Below are 17,356 nucleotides of genomic sequence, written 5' to 3'. Positions count from 1 at the left end.
GGATTTGGTTTCCAGGTATTTGAGAGGAAAAAAGAAGGGAGACAGAATTTAATTAGTATAGTTAAAATACTACCTGTGTAATTATCCTGTGTAATAGAAAATATGTTTTGTATATAGCATACATTTTGATTTTGTGATAGGAAAAGCAGAACAAGTGTATTTTTATAACTTTGAATACATCAAAGAAAAAAATCATAGTTTTAAAATTATATGTTGACTTCATTTTCCATCTGAGGCTTTCAAACTGAATCACCGGTTTTCCACTTGCATTAAATAGTTTTTGTTCATAGACTGTAGAGAGGAGGTCCTCACAGTACTGGCATTCCTTTAGTTTTTATCATCCAGTACTCTCTAACAGGCTTCCAAAAATATTAATTCTCTACTCAAATAATAATAGCTATTGTTGCTGCAAAGTTTTAATAACTGCCATGGGTAGAAATGTATATTGCAAAGATATAAGTTGATATGACACTACCAAGATAAAACATCATGCTTTAAATTAGTTTTGAGCTCCTAGGCTACTGGTTACTGTTACTAATGCTCAGAAGCCAATGTCATGCTGTAGGAAGACTAGAAGACTAGAATGGAAGGTATCAACACTCATTTCTTCTTCTACTTTTTTTTTTTTTTTTTTTTTTTTGTGTGTGTGTGTGTGTGTTGTAGCTAGAAAAGATGGGAACTTTGATGTTGGTTTGTATTAGTCTGCTGTTACTGTGCTGGTTCTCAAGTCAGCTCTGACAATAAGACTCGAGGAGCTTCTGACCCACCATTAAAAGCTGTACCTTGTGACTCCATTTTGTATGCTCTGTAGGATATATAGATGTAGTCAGTGTTTTCCCAGAGCTTAATTTTAGTTATCTGTTCTGAGGCATTCAGGACACTCTTTTGTTAAAAACTATGATTGCATAGCAATAGGAAATAAAGTATCTAATAACCTCTGATCTGTATGGAGGGCAGGTTGGCAGAGTCCTCTGAAAACACTATGAAGGAATATTTTTACATTAGTTGTGAAGATTAGGCCATTTAGACCGTGCATTACTGCCTTTCACTACTTTCTGGCACTTTAGATGGAAGAAGTTACTGCATAGCAACATTGTTCTGATCAGTTGTGTAAGATGATGGCTGCTGAGATGGGCAAGATGAGATTTACACATCAAGTATGTGTACTCAAAAAAAAAAAAAGAAATTAAGACCTCCATGTAATGAGCAGAAGAATAAACAAAGCCTGTTTTTCTATGGAAGGTTGTCTTACACCTCAAACATTATTTATCCACCGTTACTGCCTTAAGGAAGAAGAACTGCTGGGTCTTCCTCAGATCCCTTCATTGCAGGTTTGCCTTCATTTCCCTACTCCCTCATGCATCCTGAGCATCCCTACACCCCATCCCTGTCTTCAGGTTCTGTCCACAGTCTTGACCCCTACAAGTAAGGTAGCGTGCGCTTGTTTTGGAGCTGTGTGTGTGTGCTATGCTTGCTGGTTGTGGAGCTCAGAATGCCAGTGGGATCCTGTTGTTGCTGGGTTCACACGACAGCCAGTTCTGCAGCTGGGAACAATGTTCTGAATCTCCCACACTGATCCAGGCATGAATCTTCTCTCAACCTGCAGGATATGGGTCTTTGAAATCTCTTTTTTATTTTTATTTTTCCCATTTATTTTTCTTTTCTTAATTAGGAGTCCAAAAAAGTTACAGTGGGATTAAGTGAATGCGACTCAATTAAGCATTACAAAAGGACAAAAAACTCAGCCACTGAACCATCTTTCATTTCCTTAGAGAATCAGGCTTAAGATATAAACACAACTCCTTTTGAAAAAGCATTTGCATTTTAAAATAAAAGTAACTTATGTGCTCGTATCTCTTCCTTTTTTTTTTTTTTCCCAGATGATATTTTTGAAACTAATTTTATTAATAGGGATGATCACCACCACCACAGCTACTATTTCAGAAGTTATTCTCAGGCAGTGAGTTTTAGATATATCATCACCAGTGTTTGTACTGACAGCCTACTTTTAAGACATAGTCCTGTAACAGAAATTTATCCTGAACATCAAAACACAACTGTTTTCAAATTTGCTTATGCTTCAGCAATGTGGAAAAAATAATTTGCAAAAATTATTGGTACAGTACTTCTGAAGACCAAATTCATCATTCTATAAACAGAAAATTAAGCAAAATTCATTAAATAAGCTTCATGCTGTAAATTATTCACCCAGCTTTACTGCTACAGCATTACGAATTCAGAACCTCAGTGCTTCTAATTTTGGAGTCAGACAATGAATGTAATACTTTTCAGTTGTCTCGTACTATTTATTCAGGAATATTTACAGATAAATGGGGAATGCAACTGAAGAACAGAGATACTTGTATTTAACAAGTAGAACATGGAGGGCAAGCGTAATGAGCTGTTGGTACAGAAAAAGAAAGTCTTGAAGAGGGCTGAAGGAGGATGAATTAGACTTTGAAATTCCTTGGAAATGAAAGTACGTACCTGTAAGTGATGAGAAAGGGAAAGAGTATCCAGCAGGAGGATGCACAGGTACGAATGTCATGAGCGAATGATGGGCTCAGACAATAAACTTCAAAGCAGTAGCATATGGAATAGATGCCAGAGATGGCAGGTTACATTTCTACAGGCTTAGGGAGAACAAAGCAGTAACTGAGATGCATTGTGATATCAGCATGGGTGACAGTTCTAGCAATTTATATTTTAGACTGAAATTTAGAAAGAATTTTCTTGCATACAACTGATGAGAAGATGAATAGGGCACTTGTGAGGTAGTACAACCGATAGAGGATGCAAGAAAGCTGAGACCTGGCAATGCCTTTGGAAACTGGTGCTGTTCACTGTCTGAGCTAATCATATTTGTCTTGATACTGATGAGTGGGAGAGAAGAATGCTGTCCAGAAGGGAGTGCAAATCATAGCGATACGGGTGCAATTCTGAAGACCAGAGCTGCTTTATAAGTTAGTGACTATAGACATGCAGATAGAAACACGGACTCCAGGAGAAGAAGCACTGAGATGGATATTAATAAATTTTGAAAGCAAATGATTAGGGTAAAACATATCCTGGTTGGCCTGACTGTGTTTTTGTTTTGACCCATTTTTATCTGTATCTGAATTCATGTTATTACGAGCCAAGAGCTGGGAAATGATGCTTCGGCTAAGCCATCTACTACTTAGATATTAGCTATTTAGATATGCTGCAGCCATAGCTAGCATTTAAAACTTAGTCTTGAAGACTGAAATCTTTCATGTTCAAGCTTCCTGCAGCCTCTGTTTCTCCCTCCAAGTAATGTCTTTGATGCAGGATTATTTAACCTATTTTTGTTGTTCAGTTGTTTTTTTTTTTTGCCTGGATGGGTGTCATCAGCTCTTTTCCCCTTGTTAGCTTTCTGAAAAGACCCCTTTTCCCTCCCTTGTCTTTTATTGCATAAGGATACAAGATGCTGTGGTAGTTTCTTTGGCCATACATTCTTTGCTGTGACACAGAGTCTCTCACTCCCTTATGAAGTCTGGGCCAAGATGGGACACCTATGTTTTGGGGGAAACTCAGAAGCGCTATAGGGTTATGTTTAAAAATGAACAAAGAAAAACCTACAGAAGACTCCTGTTTGTCTGAAATTGTGCTACAGATCTGCTATATTCTCAACAGAGAGCTGCCAGATACTTAAAGACTTCCTATTTCTTTAAGCCTGTATCTTGCTTCAACCTTGTGGAGGATTCACATTTTTTGTGTTTAGGGAGATGTGCAAATGAAGCAAACATACATTCAGGCTCCAAAACAGTTACTCTTTATGTACATACAGACCTGTACAAAGCACTAAAACATGAGTACATGTTCTCCTGCTCTAGGCAATTAATCACCCAAGAATTCTCTAAAGAATCCAGGGCTTCTGCTTCTGTATATGATTTCTTCTTCATGAATACCATGCTTCTATAGGTTTACTTCTGTCTTTTTTTTTTTTCTACTTCCTTCTTCCATTATTGTCTTGCCTGAGAAGTGCACATTTATGTGTCTCATTCCATATCTTTCATGTTGTCTGGGAGCATTGAGCCTATGTCCAACCTGCAGGTTGTGGGAGTGCTTCCCAAGACCTCAGTTTGATTGTGAATCCTGGCTACCTCCTGACTTTTTGCTTGGGTACGACCCAGAAGTTTATTCTTCTTTAGTGCTCCCTTCTCCATACCAAAAAGAAAGTCCAGTTATAGTGGCTGAAAAAGACTTCTGTCCAAGAGCATACCTCGTTGCAGCACGCAGGGCTCCCTGATGCTAGGTTTTTTTAAAAAACATCATTCATACTTGAGCACTTTGTTTGCTTGTGTCATGTTTTTCCCTTTTAGTCTCCCTGAAAGACTGGAGAATATTGATTTCACGTTCCATCAGTCTAAGATATTTCCATTTCAAAGACCAGCATTGTCTCAGCTCTAGAGCATACTACCAGAGGTAGCTGCAATAAACTAAGACCTTGCCTGAGGACAAGGCTTGTCACATTGAACTTAAGTGTGCTTCATCTGTGAAACTTATTTATTTTAATGTGTGCTTATTTTATTAGACAGTTCTTTACTTTGACTTTGCAAATACCTCACATAAGGCAGAATGCTAACCAGATTCTATTCATCATAAACATTCAATGAGATTTTTACCGTTTGACTCTGACCAACAAAAGAGTTAAATTGTTTATATACTATGCCTTACGTTTTCCATGACTGATGTGTGCAAACCTGATGTTGGCCTAATGTAAACTGTAAGTCTTCTAGCATGTCTCTATTATAACTAATGAGGAAAAAACAACTTTTAAAATGCTGGGTATTAGTTCTACACAGCAGGAACCGTTTGTCTGTTTTCCTTTAATAAGAAAAACAGCACACTGAATAAATGTGTAGATGAAAGAATGGATACTGAAAGATTATTTTTAAGATGCTAAGTAGATGCTGTAGAAAGAAGTTGGAATAAAACTCTTGTAAAATGCACGTGAATTTGCAAGCATGTGGCGTCATTAAACTCGCTAAAAATAAAATGCCCTCAGGTCTGGTAAGAACGATTGCTTCATAATTAGGCTCTAGGGAAGGAGCGGGGATTTGTAGTAAGATACTTAGCTTTACCAGAGATTTCTGAACTTCGTTGATACTTGGAATTCACTTCTCATGTGGGAGGGGATTTCCATACACTAAACTATTTCTGAAAGCAGAATTCAGCATCATAAAAGCATTGAGGGTTACCTTGAAGATGAAGCACAATTGTTCATTGCTTGGGAGTTAATTTTTGAAGTTCAGAGCTGAAAATAAGAGATTCAAACACTGAGATTGAAACTAAATGAGATTATTCCCATATCCTATTTTTAAATTGCTGAAAGCTTAAAAAAATTAAAAAATAAAAAAATTCCTTTTTAAAGTATCCCAAAGAATTGATGGATTTATAAATAATGCTGTATCCAACATGTAGAATTCATTTCTGGAAAAAAAGCCAAAAGCCGAAATGACTAACAACTAAAACCAGCCCTAAGTACTTTAAGCTAATCAACATTTTTAAACTTCACAGCATCTCATGATTCAACTGTATTTCAAAGCTTTTCTGTGCAATGATATAGAGGATACTTGAAAATACAAATAGGACTAAACTTTAATTTCAGTTCACACAACATAAAGAAAACGAGTTTTGGATACTTGGAAAAAGATAAGTGTTCTGCCTTTATATATAGCCATAAAAAAGTAGGTCTGGAAATTACCTCAGGGTCACAGAATCACATTTTCACAGAATGCTTGAGGTTTGAAGGGACCTCTGGCCCAAGCCCTGTTCAAGCAAGGACACCTGGAGCAGCATCCTCAGGACCACATCCCCAGGACCACATCCACATTGCTTCTGGGAGATTTCCAAGGATGAAACTCCACAGCCTTTGGGCAGCCTGTGCCAGCCCTCCATCACTTGCACAGCACAGAAGTGTTTTCTGGTGTTCAGAAGGAACTTGTCATGTTCCAGTTTGTGCCTATTGACTCTTGTCATGGCAGTGGGCACCATTAAGCAGAGCCTGTCTCCATCCTCTTTGCTCTCTCCCTTCAGGTATTAATAGACACTGAAGAGATTCTACTGAGCCTCCTCTTCTCCCAGCTGAGCACTCACAGCTCCAGCCTCTTCACTCAGTAAATTAAGTGAAGATGTTGAGATATGAGTCCTCCTGTAGGGTAGAAAAATGGTGTTTCCAGACTTCACGATAGAGTAAATCGTGCCATGGACATTTTTTTTCTTTTCATTGACTATAGAAAATTTATAATTGAATAGCTTAAATTAGAGGCTTTATTCAGTGTCACTGAAGCAGGGTATTATTCTCATCCCGAATTACAGTATTGTAAAGTTATTAGTGATTTGCAGAGATGTATTCAGAAGGAGATGGGTAGAAGAAATTACAGGAGATTTCAATATCGTCTTGAGGTAGAATACAGATATTAAATAAATTGCTGCCTATAGTGAGTACTGAGACTACTGACAATATAAATGGAGATATCTCCCTATTCTTCAGTCTTTGTCCTATACCAATTAAAAAGGTATTTTATTTGTGGTTGAAGTAGAAGTAATGGACAGGAATAATGGTGTCCAAATGACAATTTTAGAGCACCACGTTCCATATACCTTAGCTTTTCCCTAAGTCTTCAGCTCTACGACTTAGGGCGGAAAACAGATGAAAGAAAACCCAATGGGAGGTAGTAATTACTTTGAATGTTTTTTATAGAGTCAAATGCAAGAATTTCTTCTTAAGGTTGAATTTTGCTGTATTCCTTTAGGCAAAAAATATTTTAGCTTTAATAAAATAAATACATTGTTTTGAGGTATTTTGTGCTTCAGTTTTGCAGTTGTAAAGAAATATAGCTGAAAAGGATAACACATGCAGTACCTGAGAACACTTCCCATCTTCCACTTCCAGGTGCATTCCTATCCTGAATCCTGGCACCATGCTGAAAAGAGACTTAAGAAACAACCTCCTTATATATTTATGTAATCCCATGGGAATGCAGCCTAAGTGTGCAGAAAGCAAGGGTGTGCTCCAATAAGTGCAGGAGCAGAAGTGTGCACGGAGCTTAATCTGACTAAGAGACAGCCAGGAACATATCATGACTTTCCAAATTTCCATATTGAGAAATTACTTTCAGGTCTTCAAAACAAATTAATAAGCTTAAAGTCTTTTTTTTTTTTTTTTTTTTTTAATGTAATCATAGGAATCAATTAAGCTTCCTATTCTCCAATAAATTCTGTTCCAAGCCTAGATTCTAGATTTATCTTTGAGTGCAAAGGAGCCTAAAGTATGGATCATATGAAGGTTTTCCAATTGTTCATCTATCTTTCTAGGGATTAGCTTTGTTACCACTTATTTATCTTTATTTCTAGGTACCAGCTTTATTGAAAGCCTGTTCAGTTTCCCAAAACTTGACCTGTTCTACTCCTAAAATTCAGCCTTCCACGGCCTTCCATGTTTCATTTTCTCTTCTTCCTCTTCCCATGGTCTTGTTAGAACCTTCTCTTACATGATTCTGGGACAGAGAATATGAAAATATGCTATTTGCAGTAAATAATTGTTCATCTAGACTTACTTTAAATAAAGTAAAAGTACAATATTACAGGATGAGCATGAAACTTTTTTCATATGAGGTTCATCTTTTTCTATGTGAGGTGGTTAGCACAGCATCTGCTAGCATTTCCATTTCTGTCCATTCAATATAAACAGAACTGGGAATGAATATCTCGTAAGAACCACATTATAGATGTCTTTGGTTAGATGAGCCAAACTCACCCGGATAGTCTCCACCTTATATACTTGTAGCCTATGTGCTAGGTATGTTGCTTCTTTCTTTTCATATAATTTGAGGTTGTGGCTATTTAATCATGTGATATTCTTTAGTATCATGCCATATTCCTTAATGCATGGAGTGTATTTTGATTGATTAAAATGAGGTTTACTACATTTTAATTTCTGTCATGTAATCAGCATCAATCCAGAATTACTTCTTTCCTAATTCCATTGCTTTATGTCATATTGGTACTGGAGTAATTCCCAACACCACCAAGCATTGTGCTGCCCCTCAATAAGGTGCTTTAGAGTACTGATTAGTTCAAGGCCTGACTTTCCATGAGTTTTGCAAATGGAAATGATGATCTCTGTTCAAAGAGCTACGTACTGCATAGTCCCATGGGGACAGGCAGTAATGTCTGGGATTGACTAAGAGGCAATGGAGTATTCAAGGGTATTAATTTTAGTTAAAAAGAGAAATATAAACAACATTGCATCAACCAAGGAGACTGAGGTGTCAGTTTCACTCACGGTCATTAAAGGAAGATATAGGCTGACATTCTGGCAGACACTCACCTGCTGGTCCCCTCCCCTCCCCTCCTCTTTTCCTTCCCTCCACTCCCCTTCCCAGGAGGTTACAAATCAGAAAATAAAAGAAAACCCAGCAGATTTCATTATTGCCATTTTAAAAAATATTTTACCATTACTATAATGACTCTTTGACCAGTTTATATGTTACATCATGAAGATAACAGAAAGTGGTAATAATTTTCACCTTCACTTTTTCCCATTGCAATTTGTATAGCAAATTTTTCAGTCTGAAATTAAAACATACAGTAAAAGGGGGAAAAAGCAGTGGCAACTATCACCTCAATTATCTAAATGCCAGGGTGCCACATCCAAATGTGGGAACTTGAAGAAGTACAAAAGGCCCTTAGAATAGCTACTTATGAAATGTCAGTACATTTGGCAGACTTCTTTTTAGCCTTTCATTTTGAGATTTATTGCCTGAAATACAAGGATTATGTACTTTATGGATGCACCTTGAACAATGTGCCTTTATGTGGGGGGAGAGTGGAAATATGCCTGGAAGAGAAGTGAAATGACAAGCCAATATTTTAAGATGGAATATTATCTATCCTCTTTTATGTGGAGAGAAAAATCACATGCAAACCAGCAGAATTTTTTTGTTGTTGTTGAGAAAAGTCAAAGGAGGAAGGGGAAGAGAATGAAATTACAATCATCCAGGCCATTATCTCTTTCCATGCTGCTTATTTACGTATTTTCATTCTGAAACTCCTAAAGAAGAAACTTTATCATAGCAACTGCTGTTTGTCATTATTTCACTGTTACACAGTGAGACTTTATAGAATATCTCCCAGCAGTAAGAGACTTTCCAGCCATTGGCTGACTGCTCATAAGTGATAAACAGTTTAGAAGTAAGCTACCCTTCAGCCAAAGATAGTATATATGCTTTAAATGCTGTGGAGTAGAGAGAAGCTGTTCAATATTTCAAGTTTACCGCCAACTTAAGGTTACTGTGATTCTGACCACATACTTAAAAAGAAATAAATACTTCTGGTGATTAACAGAAACAGGTGAGACAGCAGGATTTGATTTATGTAGGAACTTAACTGAATTTGAAAAAATATCTATTATTCTATAGGTGGAGAATGAGAAATCGAGGACGGAAAGGGCTGAGAAATATCTGTTTATTCTGTTCGAACCTGGCATATTCTCAAATACCTTGTGGCCCTGGGTCTAAGATTAGGGAAGACCATAATGCTCCTGGACGACCTCTTACACAGGCCTTTTTTCTCATTACCAATATCAAAGTAAGAGGAAGCAAGTGGGAAAAATGAGCAAGCTCTTGCCTTGGTTGGTGTTGGTGGACATTTTCTGTGATATTTTAAGGAATACTTTGAGTTGAGTGGACTGGTTCTGCTCCAGTCAGCATAAGTACTATCTAAAGATGAAAGCTAGATTGAGTTTTCAGACCATCTAGTGAGGTATTGACTGTCATCCACTAGAAAAAAAATAGTTTGCTGTAAATATACCTCAAGTTTCAAAGTCAGCAGGTAGATAGAGATATACAGATACAGTGATAGGACAAAGAAGGAATGGTTTTAAACAAAGAGAAGGGAGATTTAGATTAGACGTTAGGAAGAAATTCTTTACTCAAAGATCAATGAGACACTGGCACAGGCTGCTCATAGAGATATCCAGGTGTATCCTGTAGATTTTCATTCTTTGTTGAGCAGTAATCTTTTTTTGCCATTGTCTTGTGAGAAAAAAAAAAAAAAGTCTTTTATTTCTGTGCATACACACATACACACACACACGTTTTATATATATATATATATATATATATATATATATATGTATATAAAGAAGATACAGAATGTCCCTTGATTGGATTTGGCTTGAGAAGTGCTGCAATAGCAGTTAATTTTGTGTCAGTGGAACAGGCAACTTGAAATAAGATTACTAGTACAACCTGCATTTCAGGCTTTTATTTCTGGATGACACTTTGAATTAAAGACAGTACTTACTTAACTCTGTTTACCTATAAAAGTGAAAGAAAGCCAACTTTTTATTTCCAATTTATTTATGTATTTATTTTTGCTAAAGTCAGTTTAACAGTCTGTAGAGACACTGGAACAGATTACTTTAGGGCAAAGAGGCACTAAATATCATAATCTTTGTGAGTGAGATAATAAATACCTGCACAGCCTATTGAGTGTTCAGAAGATAGGAACAATGGTACACATGTACTTTTAGGGAATATAATGGATCTACAATGGACAAACTGCAAAAGTAAACGTGCTTCATGAAGCAAAGCAGGTTATGTTTTTAATTTTAATGCCCATTCTTTTGTGGAAATTTAGTTTTAATCTTTTAATCTTACTCAAGAAGTTTTCTTGATGCTTTAGTTAACCCATAAGAAACGAACACACACGCATTGAACTTTCAGCTCTATACATAAAAAATCGACAACCACCACTCTGCTGTAACAGTTTTAACCCAAATTATCTATTATGCTTTTACAGGAAACCTACTGAGTTATACAAGGCAACAACCACAGCCATTTCACCTTCACCAGGTGCTTCTTTCAGGGGATTTAATTTTTGCTATTACTGTAGGAATTTAAGATCATGATGGTAACAAATTCTGTTTAATGATCATTTGTACATTTTTATGGGCATTTTCTTTCCAAATTGTGCTAGTAAGTTTCCTTAGAGTGTTAGGGTTCCTGAATATTTTAGATGAAAATGTTATACTTGCCATTACAAGTTTCACTTACAAAATGATCTTTTCCCCTCCACTGTGAACATAATATTGTGAAATGAAGTGTGACACTCCAGTTCCTTCATTGCTTATAGTAGTTCGTATGAGGAATTCCTTGTGCATATTCATTTATTTATGAGGAAGAGTGCTGCACATTCTGTTCTGAACTGCCACTGAATTAGCACCCCAGTGTTATACCAGGGGGACATCATTCCAGTTTTTCAGTTAAGTAGCAGAGCAGAAACTGTAGCTCCTTGTACTTAGAAGAAACCTGCTGGTGTTGCTCCAGAGGTAGTTTATTAACCTCTGTTCTCCAGTTACCATACTTCAGACATTATATTCTGTCTTCTGGGCTTCTCTTCCGTCTGGAAATCATATTCCAACTAAAATCCATTCAAATTAAGAGTAAGTAAGTGACTGCAGGACAATTACTGTAGAGCTCAACCTCTATAAAGAGTACTGTTCATGCCTGTAGTAGATGTACTGTATCTGCAGGGAGTCTTACTTATTGTCACTCTGCAGTGTTTAGCAGTCTGAGGATATTTATCAAGAAACAGATTCTGAATTGTAGAGTACATACAACTACATCAATTAATTATGAACATTAATCTTTGGTTTGCTGTGGGCCTGACTGAAAATCTTTTGGACGTTTTCAAAAAATTTTCAAGGAATTACAGAAAGAGAAGGCTTTTGTGTAGCTGTGTAAGTAGCTGTGATGATTCCTGGCTTCTTTTATTGTTAATTGAACATAAAAATTATATATCATATTTTTATAAATTGAAATAATTTTGACATCTTAATTCAACCTTCTTTCTTTTCTGTTTGAGCTATATATTAAGTCCCCAGCTAATGAAAAACTCAGTGAAACAGACACAAGTGAGCCTAAATCAACAATAATGGAAGAACAGATAACTGTAGGTCAGGATGTCAGTTAATGGCTAGAAATTCTTCCTTCTGTAGTTGAAAACTTTTGACCATCTGTTCGTCGTCAGCTCACAAGAAACCCCAAGTCACTGCTGTGTATCCTCCTGTACAATCACCAGGAAATCCTAAAGAGTTGAGCTTAGCAATGGGCTAGTAACAGCTTCTTCATGTCTGATGGTGGGAGGCATTTACTCATACTGCTGTTCTAGATTCCTGCTCTGGACATGTTTACATATAATGCTTACTTTTTGAGGCAATTACTTTAATTCTGTTTCTCTGCACTGAAAATTAATCTAAGAAGGTCCACTATTGGCAGAGTCCATGCAGAAAGAAGAATCATCTGTATTTATTTGTTGAATAACTCCTTGCTCAATATCTTCTTTCTTCTCATGCCAACTTTTTATGAAGCTTTTTTCTGCCATTCCTGTAGTGTTGGGTGCAGGGTGAAAGCCAAGTTGGATTAGCAAGAAGCCTTGAGGGCTTAGTCTCCTTGGGCATGTGTTAATGGGCTTTGTGCAGAATATGATGCAGATGTGAGCGTAGGCAGACTAGAAATCACAATGCTGTCAATAAAACTGCAAAACTCAAGGGCTTCAGTGCTGCCTTCAACCAGAGCCAGAGGGCTTTCGTAATTTCTTTTGCTCCTGCTTCCTCCTGAGGGACAGCTTTCTTTAAAGAAAATAAAGGATGAGAGATAAAGAAGTCCTGTCTGAAAAGACCAGAGGGAACCGCCTGCTGCACTTGATGCCTGAAGGCAGGGAGTTCACTCTCAGCCTGTGCTGAAGAGAGAGAGGCAACGTTTCTCATTTGAAAATAACAGAGACAGATGCAGTCAAAAGTCTGTAGCAGTAACATCTATTTTTAAATTCTCCCCTATACCAGGACGAGCTGCCTCCTAATGAGCAGTCATAGACTCTTCACTGTTTTTTATGGTGACATTTTGCTTCTTCTAATTCTCTTCTTAATGTACTTTTCTAGCAGAGCAGATAATAATTATGAATTATAATCATGTAGAACTGCTCTTACCAAACAGCAAACTCAACCAAAATAGTGCCAAAGCTGCAAGCAATTTCTCTTTTACGATAATAGAGTTTTCTTCATTACTGCTGTGGGAAAATGTCATATCTCAGCTGATGGCATACATTGTTTTAGATGTAGTGATCTTCTTTGGTTGTAATATTGACAAACCGCTATGCCATCACGTGTCAGATTTTGACTGCACCTGTTTGCAAACTCAGGTTAATTCTGCTCTGCTGTCTATCTGCTTATTTTATGGATGTTTTGCTCACATGTTTTTAAGCAATGCTATTTAATTGCAGATAACTAATGGTAGTTATCTCTTCTCATTATCTTACTTTAACATTTGATTTGTCTGATTGCTGCAGGTGGAAACAATAGGTGATGCGTACTGCGTCGCAGCAGGGCTCCACAAGAAAAGCCTTAGCCATGCTAAAGCCATTGCCTTGATGGCACTTAAGATGATGGAGCTATCAGAAGAGGTTCTCACTCCAGATGGGAGCCCTATTAAGGTAAATCTTTTGCTCTTTCTTCTCAGTTCATCAGTGGTACATCGGCCTGATTAACTCCACTATATTCTGTCAGTAGAAGTCTACTGCAAGAATTAAAAATTACTGCAAGATATGACTTTATATATTTCAGTGGTCCTCATCAATATTCGTGCCTAGTTTTTTAAGCACAGCGCATAACTTAACATCCACATAATGCACATTTTGCTGTGTGTGGGGGTCTGCTTTGTGTTAGCTGTCACTTTGTTATATGCATTGAAAGTCTATTTGTGGCACTAGGTGCACTGCTAGACACTTCCAGTTCAGTTAGTGTGAGAAGGAGATGATTCACATGCTCCAGGACTGTGCCATGCTGCAAGCTAACACATGGAATGGCATTTAAAAAATTCATTTCAGAAGTAGGCTCCAGAACTTCAGCTCTGCTATAGATGCATTCAGATAGTTCTGCGACTCTAAGGGGCACATCTTTTTTTCCAAAAAGTTGTTGACCTGAATACAATTGTGTGGGGACTGCTTGCTCTTGGTGACACTGTTCTTCCTTCCCACGCACCACCAGTTCTTTTTCCTAGACTGGTACAGGAGGCAGCAGGAGGTGGAAAGCATGTCCTTTTGTACTTTTTTGAAGGTCCTCTCTGCCATTCTGCATCTTTTGATCTTACAACAACCTTGTAGCCACTGGCACGTGACATGGATAACATTTAGGTACAAAGTGGAAATTCAGCAGGAAACAAAGTCCATGGGGATAGATACATGTCTTTCCTATGCAAGGCTCAGTTTACATATTGCCTTCATTTTACTCACTCCTGGTTTTGGTTAAATTGTTCTTTTTATTTTCAAAGAAAATGGGGAGATTATTTAGAACAATTATTCAACTCTGTCTAAAGCCAATAACAAAAGTCATATGTAGCTAGATGAGAAGGCTGGACAGAGTTCCCATAGGATTTACATCTTGGTTGAATTACACTTTGCAAACTGTGATTCCTTATATGTGCTAAAAAGGGAGGCTTGAAAACATGGATTATTTTTTTTTTCTCTTTTTCTGGGAGGGGACTGTGTTATGAATTTCTAAAACAACTCTTTGGTTTTAAAACCTGTCAGAAAATAAATGGTTTTGAAAAAATAATAAATCTGTGATGATCCTTGAGCAGTAAAATTATATATTCTTGAGTTCAAACTCATCTCTATTAAATGATACCTTGAATTATATTTCTTGAAGTCTTTGTATGTGGTGAATCAGGAGAGATTTAATCCAGATGTGTTGCCATGCCCAAGAAGGAGAGCATGAACAGCTAATGTAAAAACTCCAGGAAATACAGCAAGACAATATTCAAATGAAAATATAAGGATGAAATGTTTGTATTCTTTGGTACTCATGCTTCTGATGAAATTTTTCTTTAAAATTGTGAAATATCTATTTATTTACCATAAAATGGCCACTTATTTAAAAGCCTAACTTTCCGTGAAAGTACCTTGGATTTTGGATATTGAAGAATAATTTTGTAAAAGCTTCACAAAGTCTTTTATTGAACTCAGAATTAGAATTAGAAGACAAATATTTTCTGAAGATACCAGAAGATGTTTTTGGTTTTCAGTTTTGATTCAGAACTGTTTCAGATTGGTGTTCACTTACACCCTACAAAGTAGTTTTTCCAGGTTGTTTGATAAGTTCTCTATTTTTCCAGTGAATATAGATGATCAATACAGTCTAGCTTCACCGTCACATGCTGGAGATCTGCCTTCCAGATCCTTTCTATCTTTGTACTATATAAATAATTCTTGCAATCATAGGGAAATTTTACATGTTTGTTTTACTCTTAAAGTCACAGTGAATGTTTCCATTACTACATTTTTTTTTTAAGAAAAATTCTTTATTATTTCAGTGACTTTGTAAGAAAACCTATAAAAGAAAGACCATAAAGACAATGCATGAGAAAGACACTTGCAAAGAAGAAAATGCTAGGAACAGCTGCATATATTCAAAAAGTCCTAATGAGTTTCCTTTTGAATTCAGAAGAAAAACTGTCAGTTTGTTATAACTTATATTGAAAATAGAGGTGCTGAGAAGGTCCTCAGTGGATGTTAATTATCCTGTTTTCAGTTTTAAGTGTGACTTCAAGGCAGGAGGACCAGTGATACCAACCAGAGTGACAAAAAGCCTTACACAGTTATTGTTGCCTTTGTACTGAGACTGCTAATTTATGCTTAAGAAAGTATATAGAGGCGTAGAATCATAAAATAACCTCAGGTGGCAGGAAACCACAAGGAAGATTGAATCCAATTTCTGGCTCCACAAAGGACCACCTAGAATTCAAATGCAACATCTGAGACATTATCCGAATGCTGTTGAATTCCAGTGTTGATTTGATTTTAAGGATTCATCTCTCCTGTGTATATACCCTGTAAAATTATAGGAATAAGGGCTTTTACAAAAGTCAGCTCTAATTTGTCCTAGTTTATGTATCTGCACAGGGATGAGGTGAATCACACCCTAAAAATGTGTTGGTTTTTTTTTTCCAGTTGTCTGTATGGGAATTTTGTAAACCTAACCTAAATTTGGGTATTCACATTGTAAGCTTCTTCACTGTCAGATGAACCCTCCTACAAATGGCAAAGAATGCGTAGCTTTCTTAGTAGTTATGTCAGTTATCATTGCAGCTAAATGTGGATGCATTACTCCTAAATCAAATTGGCATGATTAACTTCCAGCCAATGCTGCGTAGCATGGAGTGATCTCTTTTTTTTATTAGTTTCTTATGTACAAAGCTTTGAAGGTGCTCATCGTGCCACAGATTTTTACTAACAAATACATCACGTACATCATCCACCTGAAGTTTACAGATTCCCTAGATGTTTATAAAAATGGATTCGGCTCCATGCCATTAATAAGAGTCTAATTGTTTCATATCCTTTGCTATAAGGCATTTCCACAAAAATATTTCATATATTCATGAACATTAGTTAGGAAGTACACTGTGCAAACTAGAAGATGTGAAGTGGCATGACTTCTCAATGAGGAACTGTAATGTATTGTAATGTGGTTACTTTGAACTGGTCCTGTTGGTGTGCGTGACAAAACAAGCACAGTATTTTGACCATATTTTGACTCTAATTCTTATCAGAAATTTGTATTACAAATTTACATTCCTTGAGTCATTGCCAAATGTGTTGAATACAGAATGCTAAAAGCAGCTTTTGTTTTCTCATGTTGAATATCCTATATCAGTGTTTGGATGTTGGAGAGCTTGAAATCAGAGAGCAGTTATCCTCATACCCAAACCTTTTTTTGCCAGGATCAGCTGTGGCCTTCGTTCCTCTGAGACAAGTTTTCAAAACATAATTCCTAAATATAAGAGTCCCTCTGATCTCAGGAGTAAACAACAGTGTTGTGATTCCTCCCCCTAGAATCTGGCTTACAAGCATTGACTGAATAAGAGGAAATTATTCCCAGCCACTTTATATAATAAATGACGCCACAGTGACTTGAACTTTGATTTCTGTTAACTGGCTGACTGTTACCACATGGTTACTCTGTTTTGAAAGCGTCTTCGAAAAAGAAGCAAACATGCTAACATCTCCTTGGTGTTTGCAGTGGATTTCTCTTCCAGAGACGTAGTCTTATTGAAGCTATTGCAGATCAGCACTGGAAATAGAGTTCAGAAATTACCGCCAGCTTTGTAGGGTGTGATTGGCAGTGACGCACACTGAAGATGGCTCTTTATTGCAGAAGGCAATGTCTTTTAGGCAGACTTAAGTTACGCATGTTTCTGGGTTGTCTTGCTTGCAGAGATTTCAGCTCTAGGGAAACCCAACTGCAATTGTGATATGCAGTGCTTTTTAT

The 17,356-nt window shown here is 36.9% G+C and overlaps 1 protein-coding gene across 1 annotated transcript in view; it reads left to right on the top strand.

Annotated features, from left to right (window-relative positions):
- Positions 1-17,356, top strand: part of GUCY1A2 (guanylate cyclase 1 soluble subunit alpha 2) — a gene marked incomplete at both ends in the record, with an annotated part of 85,643 nt that overhangs the window by 32,018 nt on the left and 36,269 nt on the right. The window contains one exon of the mRNA XM_079548077.1: positions 13,378-13,521. Within this exon, the coding sequence (XP_079404203.1) occupies positions 13,378-13,521 (144 nt within the window). The remainder of the gene's footprint in view (positions 1-13,377; positions 13,522-17,356) is intronic.

The sequence above is a fragment of the Tetrao urogallus genome (genome assembly GCF_951394365.1).
Source record: "Tetrao urogallus genome assembly, chromosome: 1".
NCBI lineage: Eukaryota > Metazoa > Chordata > Aves > Galliformes > Phasianidae > Tetrao > Tetrao urogallus.
Note: the sequence above shows the minus strand (reverse complement) of the source record. Positions and strands in the feature narration are given on the sequence as shown.